The sequence below is a fragment of the Mixophyes fleayi genome, unplaced genomic scaffold, assembly GCF_038048845.1.
Source record: "Mixophyes fleayi isolate aMixFle1 unplaced genomic scaffold, aMixFle1.hap1 Scaffold_4022, whole genome shotgun sequence".
NCBI classification, from domain to species: Eukaryota; Metazoa; Chordata; class Amphibia; order Anura; family Limnodynastidae; genus Mixophyes; species Mixophyes fleayi.
This window is the reverse complement of record NW_027448005.1, coordinates 1-11,385: the sequence shown is the minus strand read 5'-3', so window position 1 is coordinate 11,385 and position 11,385 is coordinate 1. Positions and strand designations below refer to the sequence as shown.

Genomic DNA, 11,385 nt, shown 5'->3' with positions numbered 1-11,385 from the left:
TCAAATGCAAAGCCAGGGTAAGTAAATCAGAGTCCTGTAAGGCCTCTGCCAGTTGGTCTGCTCAGTGAGAGCCTCTGGCTCTCATTTGACAGGGTAGTGCCTGCGCTGCTCTGCTGTGAGTGTGTTCTCTATAGTAGAACACACTCCCAGGTCTGCCACCTATAAAAAGTTAAAATGAATAAAATAAAATTAAAGTAGAAAAAAATAAAAAATACATGCAGTAGCTAAACACTGCCCAACTCCATGGGCACCTAAAAAAAACTGGAGGAGGAAGAGACGGGGGGATTGTAGAGGGGAGGGGTCTGTCAGCAGTGCTAAAGTTAACTAGCTAGGTGCCAACTGCCGTGCTCCCCTCCACAACCCATGGTAAGCAGTGTCCCCCAGACTGGATGAAAGAGAAATATGTTTTTAAATTTGCTAAAAATCACTGACAACCATTATATAACTACATTTTAAACATGTCTGTGACAATGTGTAATTTACAAACCAATTTAAATAAGTAATGTAATACCATGATTATAAGATTAAGAATTATTATTATGTATGAAGATGCATTTGTGAGTTTCACGCATTAAAGCTAAAACTTGTAAGTCAGTGATTACAGGACTTTCTACTAACAGAGTACTATCTAGCTCTTGTGGTACTGGAAGAGAGCAGACCGCTCAGCCTGTTCTTGTTCAATTTGGTCATATAGGCCTGGGCAAATTGGACGAGATCAAGCGTTCGCTCAAGCAAAGCAACTGGATCCCTTCCAGTGTCACAGGAGCAGGTTAGTGCGGTTTGCATAGAAAGGCCAATATATCCCATAATGATCGGAATATCATCAGACATGGGGGTAATTTTGGGACACTGTATATACTTAGTATATTGTGTCAATTGCCAGATATTGCTCTGTCCGTAGTCAGCGTTTATCCTAAATCTTGCAAATCAAAGGCTCAGCACTAGGCAGGAACTTCCAATTACTGTAAAGAAATAACTTATGAATTCAAAGAGGTTAGTAGAGTTTCTAATATACTTGTTTTGCTAAAAGCAGTACAATCAAGTAACAACAATTTGGTAATTTAAGAGTTACATGTATTTTAAAATGCAAAACTAGAGCAACCCATTTCATGTCCATTTTTCTCTTGCAGACTCTAGATGAAGACTTTCACCATTCTCCTGTTTAGGACATTACCTTCTTTGTCAACACACAATATTTTTCTTCAATGTGCACTTTGTGATATATAAAAGTATATTTTATTACATCAAGAACTTATGTTTTGGTGCTTTATAAGACATTGTGCGATATAAAATGTTCGCTAATAAAACATTGGTATTAAAAAAAAAAAAAAATTAATTACTTTACAATGAAAATTTTCAGTTTCAAAATTAAAAAATAACATAAAACATCCCTAAAACTATTAATAACCTTGAAATAAAACTATGGTATCAAAATATGATTAAAATCAACGTTGTGATGTAATCTGTCACAAGCTATAAACACATGATGCTTGTGTTTCATTATAACACAAGTGCACCCAGATCCAGAGAGGATTTCTCATCTATAAGGACCGAGGATTGGTAGTCATAGATTTGCATTGGATATGTATGTAGACAATGTAATTCCCATTAAAACATATCTAGTGTTTTTCTGTGCTACCAAGATGCATATTGAAAACAGTTATCCTGCTTAAACAATGCAAGTCCAGAAAAAGCACTTGTGACAACATGCTTGCCTAGAAACAAATGTATGTCCACCTTAAAGTATACAAAATTACCACATACGAGTTCAGCTCATTGTTGCTGGAGCAAACAGAAATATCTGGATAAAAAACAGTCACACAAAAAAGCATTTTTGTCTAAAGCACACTTAAGTCTGTTTATTACCTTAAAATAGTTCAATCTTTTTATAGACTTAGGGAACAACATGATTAAGAGAAGCACTGTCCTCTATTAAGGCAATATACACCCCCATAAATACATGTCAAGGTGAGGCATTTTTCAGTGTGATAATATTCTTCTTTCCCCATTTCCCATCATTTTCCAATTGTAGTGGATTGAAGGACCACAAAACTTAAAACTAAAAGTTACTGAAACACATCTAACATTGAGAAATATATATAAAAGTTCCTGTATATTGACAAAACTCAAGGCACGGTAATAAACATTATATTCAGATTTGCTATGTTGAAAAAAATGCCAAGTATTACTGTTGTCAGCTTCTGAAATATAGAGAGGACCACTATATCCATCAATACAGTAAAGCTCATTAAATAGAGGCTTCTACAGTATTATCTCAAACAGCACTGGTAATGGAACATCTTGTAAGACCATTGCCTGGTGACACTAGGAAGGTGTAAAAATGGATAGAATAAAAATAGCAATTCATTTAAATGGAGGAGAAGTAAATAAGTGCAAACACACTCAGAGGGGGAACAAAATGGTGACGAAAGGAAGGAGGGCAAATGAGTCTCTGAGGTCAAAGTTCACACAAAAAACAGCATAGAATTAAACCAGCTGTAAAATTGTAAGTATAACCATCTAACTATAACTTACTTAATCCTTACATCTATATGTATTTCTCAGCGTCCACTCCCATTTTATTTTTTTATCGTTTTTAATTGGATTTGGTTTCAAATTTGGTCAGACTCAATGCAGAGGATTTAGTCAAATCCTAAAAACAGGAGATTCGATACAATACGAAAATTTGTATTTGGTCTGTAAATGGGAAGTGTCCTCAAAATAACTACCACTACAGATTCTTTACAGCAAGATGTATTTGTAAATATGTATTTAGCAGAATTTATCGTTTATAAATTCATAGTCTATATTTCTAAAGGTTTGTTACATTTATTTACAAGTGCAAAGCACATATTTGTTATTTCTTTTATCAAAGTTTACTTTTATTTAAGTTTACCATAAATGAACCATTAGGCCTGGCCACAGATAGGATAGCTTAGTAACATCACTATAGTCCTACTCATTAGCAGTTGGAAAACAGCCTTGAGTTGTGTGATGGAATTATTTTATGTAAGCCTTATCACTAAATTTGGCATATACCAATCTGTCAGAACATTGCAGGGGTATTTAATCATTTTAAGCATTGCATGTTGAAATGGGACAAAAAGCCTCAGAATTTATATAGTAAACGTATTTAATTGTACATCAAATATCTGAACATCCATGGAGACTATAAAAATTTAAACAAATATATGGCATCCCTTCATGAATATTTATTTCATGTCTTACAAAGTATCACTCATGTGCCCCATCAGAGCTATGATATCTCTGCGAAGTCATTAAGTTCACAAACAGCAGGGTCTGCAATTAATTTCTGTGTACAGATAAGGTAAAAATAAATTATAGTCACTATTTTTAGAACAAAATCAATTATGTAAAATAGTAGCTTCACAAAGTTAAACATGAATTCTAAATATATATGGTCTCTTACACAGATGTGTCACATTAAACCTACTTCTGCCACTGAGAAATAAAAGGAGTAAAGCAGATTTAGCTCTTAATGCATCACAAAGCATATGACTTATATAGTTGCTTTACAAAGCCCTGTGTTTGGATTTATAGTTCAATTAAATTCTTTAAAAGCAAAGTGTTTGCCATCGTGTGCTGTTCTCTTGATTTCACTAACCGATGTCCATTTTCCATACATTGTCTATTTCTGAATTTACTTAAAAGTATCAATAAAAGTGGCATATGCCTCTGCTTTCTCAGTATGCTAGGCATCTTCAGCTTTAATAAATGTGTTATTTAGCTTTAGTTATGGCCAGTTGTTTCTTTAAAAAAGAGTCTGCGTGTTATTAAAGAGGCAATTTCCAGACACATTCCCTAACTGTGTTTGAATGAACTAGAACTGTGTGCGCTTTTCTTAAAGGACATTACTATTTGTTTATTATTGTGCTAAAGAAAAAACATTTCTAGTAAACACAGTTTATCTACTCCTTGGGTAAAAAAAAATGTTAAGAATATCACATAGAACAGCAGAAGCATCTAAGTTCCAAACACATCAGCATGCAGAAGAATTAAGTCGGATTAATGCAAAGAAAGAAACATAACTGGATAAGAAGAGATGTTACAGGTTTATATAAGCACCAAGCACATGAAAATATATGGGTGTTCACTGCTGCCAGACTGACTGACTGCTCCAAGACACATTGTAGAGGACTAAGGCACAATTTAGGAGTTGGGTGCCCAATGATTGATTTCAGGGCATTGAGCACCCAGCTCATGCTTAGGCTAATGTTAAAAAAAGGAGAGGCGGAAACACGGATCAGAAATCTTTCAGGAACAAGAGGAAACATAAAAGGACACGTGCTCAGTCATTGCCACCACAAAGCTTCAGGAGGGTCTTCCTGTAATCTCCAGATGTGTCTCCCTATAAGAAAGGAGCAAGCGTTAAAGACTGGCTATAGACCCTTTATTATGGTCATCATAAAAAATGTAGGAAAATAATATTTTCCTTTTTATGCATTTCCAATCCCACATATACAGCAGTTCTAGATAAAGGCCTAAAATGGTGGGTAAGTACTAGAGATGACAAAGAATAGATAAATAATAAAACATTAAAACAAAACCTTGGACAAATGTGATTGTGGAATAATCTGGACAATAGGTCTTAGTACAGGTAAATGTCTGCTATTGCACAGCACCCTGGGACATATTTAACTCAATAATAATGGTAGTAATGTAGTAAGAATAATATACACACCTTAATATCCACACAGGGTTCTTGCAATTACAGTTTGTGTATTTTTTTCGTCTCAATTATCACAAAGGTCATTTGGTGTGATGGGTTTGTGCCCATACAGATGTCTGGACTGCAATACTTACCGTGATATCTGTGTACAGCGACTTGCCGTACAGTCTTTTATATTCCTGCCGGATGTCCAGTAGATCCACCTCACTTCGAGACACCATGATACGGATCAGGGTCTTGTCTTTTGTCCCAGCACCCTGCACGCAAGCAGGGATAAGTTAGATGCTACCCCATGCACAATGTATACTTCTAACCATACAGTAAATCCAATAGTAGCTCATAACACAGAGGTTATGGACAGTTTTTTTTATTTTGGCAAGACCAGGAATAATTAAAGGGAGTCCACATAAATAAAGATTTACATAACAGGATCAACACTAAACTAAGTGGGACAACATCTTTACTAATGAAAGTAGGTTTAATTATTTGATAGAAAACCGAACACCTTAAACAGCACTGCACCCAAGGTGGGTTTCAGTTATAAAAAAAAAAAGAGGATTTATGTACTTACGTTAAATCCGTTTCTCTGATTCCGTCTGGGGGACACTGCTTACCATGGGGTTGTGGAGGGAGCTTGGGAAGTTGGCACCTAACTAGTTAACTTTTAGTGCTGCCGACAGACCCCTCCCCTCTTCCTGTCAGTTAATTAAAAAGCCCAAGGAGAAAAAAGGGCAGTCAAACAAGAGCACACAGAAGAAAAGCAGAAGGGAGGGAACGCAGTGTCCCCCAGACGGAATCAGAGAAACGGATTTAACGTAAGTACATAAATCCTCCTCTCTCTTTCATCCAGTCTGGGGGACACTGCTTACCATGGGGACGTTCTAAAGCAGCCCCCTAAGGGTGGGACTACTCTGAAAATCCCGCTCGCAAAGCATTCTGAGCGAAATTTGCATCCGCGGATGCAAATACATTAAACTGGTAAAATTTTGTAAAGGTGTAGACAGAGGACCAGGTCTCTCTGGCACCGGACGGTTAGCCTTATGTAAGCTTGCCTAATAGTAGCCGTAATCCATCTTGCAATGGACTGTTTTGAGGCTGGCCAGCCTCTCTTATTAGCATCATAAAGAACAAACAGAGAATCAGTAGGTCTAATCTGAGAAGTTCTTTTGACATAAATGCGGAGAGCCCTAACCACATCTAACTTTTCCATAGACTGTTGATCCGAATGGGAAGTAGATGAGAAGACCGGAACTACAATTTCTTGGTTCAGATGGAAAACCGAAACTACTTTAGGAACGAAAGAAGGGAGGGTTCTTAACACCGCTCTGTCCTTGTGGAAAACCAGATATGGTTCCCGACAAGACAGAGCTCCTAATTCTGAAAGCCTACGTGCAGATGCAATAGCCAAAAGAAAGAGGACCTTCCAGGTCAACCATTTCAAATCTGCCACAAGTAAAGGCTCAAAGGGAGGCCCTTTAAGCATATCCAGCACCAGATTGAGATCCCATGGTGCTGTAGGCGGAACATAGGGAGGCTGAATATGCAAGACTCCCTGAAGGAAAGTCCTAATATCTGGCAAATCCGCTAATTTCAGGTGAAAAAAGACTGAAAGTGCCGATACCTAAACGAAGCCCTGCTTCCAGGCCATCTGAAGAAAAGCCAATAAACGAGGGAGGCTAAAAGAGGACGTGTGACATGTCCTATTTTCACACCATCTGATATAGGTTTTCCAAATCCGGTGATAGATGCGAGCTGAGACTGGCTTTCTGGCTCGCATCATAGTGTTCACCACACTGGGGGAAACAACCTCTAGCCCTCCAGAGGCTGGCTTCAGCAGCCATGCCGTTAACTGATCTGAGGTAATTCTGGTAACGGAAGGGACCCTGCAGAAGGAGGTCGACTCGAGATGGAAGACGAAACCCCGGTCCTTCTGCCATAGAGTATGTCCGCGTACCAGACTCGGCGCGGCCATGAGGGAGCTATCAGAATTACTGGCAGACCTCCTTGTTTTACTCGTCTGAGCACACGAGAAAGCATGGGAATCGGAGGGAACAGGTATCCCAACCTGAAGTCCCATGACATCGTCATTACATCCACTGCCACCGCTAAGGGGTCCCTTGCCCTTGCGCGAAATGTGTGAACCTTTCTGTTGTGTCTGGAGGCCATGAGATCTATATCCGGAAGACCCCACCTCTGAATCAGAGACTGGAACACTTCTGGATGGAGTGACCACTCTCCTGGCATCATCTGATTTCAACTTAAGTGGTCGGCCTCCCAATTTCTTATTCCTGGAAAGAATACTGCCGATATTGCTGGAACATATAGTTCTGCCCAAATCAAGATTTGAGTTGCAATTTTCATTGCAGCTACACTTCTGGTTCCTCCCTGTCTGTTGACATATGCCACAGCCATGGCATTGTCGGACTGACGGGATGGTCCTGGAGGAGGGACTGGGCCCCCCGAAGGGCTAAAAGAATAGCTTTCAATTCCAGCATGTTTATTGAAGGGTTGACTCCTGAACCGACTAGAAGCCCTGGAGCCGGAGATGTAGGATCACCGCCCCCAACCTTTCAGGCTGGCGTCTGTCGTAGCTATGATCCATGACCATGGAGCGAAGGACCTGCCCACCGTCATGTTTTTCCGAATCAGCCACCACTGGAGTGATTGTCTCGTCCTCGGGGATAGAGAGATCCTCTGGAGATCTAAGCGAAGGTGGGATCCTGACCATTTTGTCAACAGATCCCACTGGAAACAACGAGAATGGGCTCAACCAAAGGGGATGGTCTCGAAGGAGGCCACCATCTTTCCCAGCAGCCGCATGCACAAGTGCATTGAGGGGCTGGGGGAAGACAAGACCTGAGTTGCTATGCTCTGAATTGAAGCAACCTTCTCGACGGGCAGGAAAACCTTTTGCTGGCTGGTGTCCATGATGAGGCCTAGGAAAACCATGTGTTGACACGGAACCATCTGGGATTTCTCGAGGACCACCAAGGTGAGGGACAAGTGATGACATAAGCAATCTACTGAGGAGGATTTTATGAGCAGATCGTCCAAATAAGGCACGACCTGAACTCCCTGAAGATGAAGACATGCTGCCATAACTGACATGACCTTCGTGAAAACCCTCGGCGCTGTTGAGAGGCCGAAGGGGAGGGCCCGAAACTGATAGTGGAAGGATCCCACCGAGAATCTTAGAAGAGACTGATGGTGAATCCATATGGGAATATGGAGGTATGCGTCCTTTATGTCTATGGACGCCATAAACTGATCCTTCTCTAAGCCATTTATCACCGACCTCAGGGATTCCATACGAAATTTGTCCACCTTTAAGTGCACATTGAGGCCCTTTAAATTTAGGATGGGGCGAAAGGAGCCATCCGGCTTCTTGACCAGAAACAGGTTTGAATAAAACTCCTGCCCTTTCTGGTAATCTGGAACCCTGCAGATAACTTTTTGAAAAAGAAAAGAGGCGACCTAATCCTGTATAGCCTGCCTTCTTGATGGATCTCGGGGTAGCGGAGTTTGGAAGAAACGATATGGAGCGGGGCCCAACAGGTCTATCCTGTACCCCTCTGATATAATACCCCGAATCCAAGAATCTTGGGAGGACGCTGCCCACTGTTCCTGAAACAAAGACAGACGTCCCCCCACTGGCGCCCCCTGCAGAAAAGTGGTCGTCATGACGCAGGCTTCTCCTGGGACATGGAGGCCTGGCGCCTAGCTGCAAACGAGGATCTCCCCCTGGCAGAGGAGCCTCGAGAATTGGGCTGTCTGCCTCTAAAGGACTGTCCTTTAGGAAAGGAGGTCCCCCGAAAAGGCTGACGAAAAAGAGCTGACCCGAGGGTTCCGGCTCCTGCTAGGGAATACTGGCAAGGAAGTGCTTTTGCCCCCTGGTTGCCTGAGAGATCAGGGTATCCAATTCCGGCCCGAACAAACCTGCCGCTGAAAAAGGAATGGTTTCCACGCTTTTTTTTTTTTTTTATTCCGCATCTCCTTCCCATGATTTCAGCCATAACTTCTTCTTGCCGAGATAGATGCAGCCTGAATAGAAGAGGATACAGCCGCTGTATACTGGGCCGCCTTATACAGGTACCCCGATGCCTCCTTCAAATGCAAAGCCAGGGGAAGTAAATCAGATTCCTGTAATGCCTCTGCCAGCTGGTCTGCCCATGCTTCCATGGCTCTAGCAACCCAAGCTGACGCAAATGTGGGCCTAGAGGAAGAACCCGCAGCCGCAAATATAGATTTTAGCTGGGATTCCACTCTGCGGTGATTGACATCCTGTAGGGATGCAGAACCTGGGGCTGGGAGTAAAGCGTGCTTGGCCAATCGGGCTATAGGAATATCCACTTTTGGAATGCTCTCCCAGCGAACCACATCCTCTTCCTGCAATGGATACAGGGAAGAGAACCTTTGGGAACAGAGAACCTTTTCTCCGGCTGTTTCCAGGCTCCTTCTGCGATATCTCCAAGTTCTACAGAAGGGGGAAAACGGCTAGCCCTTCTTTTGGCTTTCTTAAAAAGATTTCTGTCTCTGGGAGTCGGATCTTCCGGTTCTGGGAGATCCAACGCTTGTCTTACTGTTAAAACCAAATCGTTAATAAATTGGCTTTTAGAGCTTTCTTCCTGTCCCAACGTTAGAACTTGGTCAGGATCAGAATTAATATCCCCCTCTTCCTCTGAAAACTCCTCAGAGTCTGAAAGGACCATAAGGGTATTATCAGATCTAGGCCGCTTCCTTCTAGCAGGTGGAATATTTGGGGATTTGAGTAACTGGTTCAGTTTATCCAAACCCTTTATAAAAGCTGCGGACCATGGCGGCTCTGTGGGAACAGGGGCTTGGTCCGTCTGTAATGAGGAAGGTCCTGGTATAGACGTTCCACTGGAACCAGAGGAAGCAGGGAGGCCCAATGGTGTATTTGGATTATTAGACACCGAAGTTGCCCCACTAGACCACAATTGATTGGATTGAGAAACAATCTGTGCTAAGGAGGAAACCGACTGTGTCAGGGAGGCCACCCAGGCCGGTTCCTCTGATGGAGGGGCTGAGACCTGTTGGGTTTGCGCAGGGGGGACCCCTGCTTCAGAAACAGAGCGCCAACGGGTCCTTCTGTCCACAAGTTAATTTTACATGACATTTAGAACACGTAAAAAATATTGATTTAGGGCCCTTTCATTTATCTGACATTTCTGAATAAAGGAAGGCACACCAAACACACAGACTTAAATTGAAAAATTTTAGCTGAGTAGAGAGAAAGAGATATGATATGTATAGAGGAAAGTGTAACTACAAAAATCAACTAATCTAGATAAAAAGTTGTACTTGTAATATCTTAAACACAAAATAATATTTAAGCAGGTAGGAGAATTATAATATAACTCCTACTAGCCCTCTTGTACACAGCAATACAGAATATGTATTTAAATAAATCAGATACTTAGCCATAGGCCAAACAGGGGAGAAGTCCAACAGCAGTATCCTGGTGCTGCTCCCTCAGATCTGTTCTCTGTGCCGGGGCTTCTCCTTGGCGCCAGAAGACTGGGACAGACCATCTCTCTCTCAGGAAGGAGGGGGAGCTCTATGTGTTAACTCTCCCCCTTCAGTAGTGCTGCTTCTGCAGCAATTTAAAAAATAAAATAAATTTTCTGTAGAAGAGTAATGGAGACCTCCAGAGGAATCCAAAATGGCCGCCGTCAACTGACATATCCGATAACCGGCACTCTATGCCTGCAATGGCAGCGCCGGTTATCGGGGAGGCTCAGGAGTGACAGCGATCCGTGAGACCGCTTGTCACTCTCAATTTTAGACACCCTTTCCTCCATCTCCTTTCTTGTCCCTGTCAATGAGAACCGCTGGCTCTCATCTGACAGGGGAGCGTCTGCGCTGCTGTGCTGTGAGTGTGTCCTCTATATTAGAACACACTCCAGCCTGCTACTGGGAAAAAATGAAGTAAGAATTAAAATAATAAAATAAAAGTAATAAAATTACACTAAGCACTAAAAACACTGCCCAACTCCATGGGCACCTGAAAAAAACGGACAGGAAGAGGAAGAGGCAGGGGGATTGTAGAGGGGAGGGGTCTGTCGGCAGCACTAAAAGTTAACTAGTTAGGTGCCAACTCCCCAAGCTCCCTCCACAATCCCATGGTAAGCAGTGTCCCCCAGACTGGATAAAAGAGAAATAAGAAGTATCTCTTGACAAAATTACCAATAAAACCAAGCGGAGTTTTTTTTTCTTTAGATTTTCTGTCTAGTTTTCAATACTAATACTAATGGTTCAGCTTAGTTTCACAATGTATTATTTACGGATTAAACAAGGTTTGTTAAATTGTACATGGAATTAGGGTCGAGTACTTCTGTCAGATGGCTTTTGGAGCGCGATTGCTTGACTTACCTTCATTGCTTTGTGGAGACGTTCCGCAAAGAAAGCTGAACAGTTTTTAAGGCATTTTACTAAAAAACAGAAATTACATTCACAGTCAGTACAAGTACAGTGCTGGAGAGTGGATTTTTTTGTCCTGCACACTCATATATTTTTTTTTTAAAAAAAGGTGAGTCTCATATAATATGCAATTACTGATGACAAATGTGAGGATTAGACTCACATGACTACAGACCAATTTATTTAGCTGCATGCCAATAGTAGACCTACTGTATTATAGTAATATGAATAGAAAAACTTCAAATGGTTTAATA

The 11,385-nt window shown here is 41.5% G+C and overlaps 1 protein-coding gene across 1 annotated transcript; it reads right to left on the bottom strand.

Annotated features, from left to right (window-relative positions):
* Positions 1-1,831: 1,831 nt before the first annotated feature.
* LOC142134146 (annexin A11-like) lies at positions 1,832-11,207 on the bottom strand (the record flags this gene model as incomplete). The annotated part of the gene is made up of 3 exons (XM_075194487.1): positions 1,832-4,369; positions 4,825-4,947; positions 11,084-11,207. Coding segments are annotated over 3 exons (307 nt in total), but the record flags the coding sequence as incomplete, so codon positions are not given.
* Between the last annotated feature and the right edge of the window lie 178 nt (positions 11,208-11,385).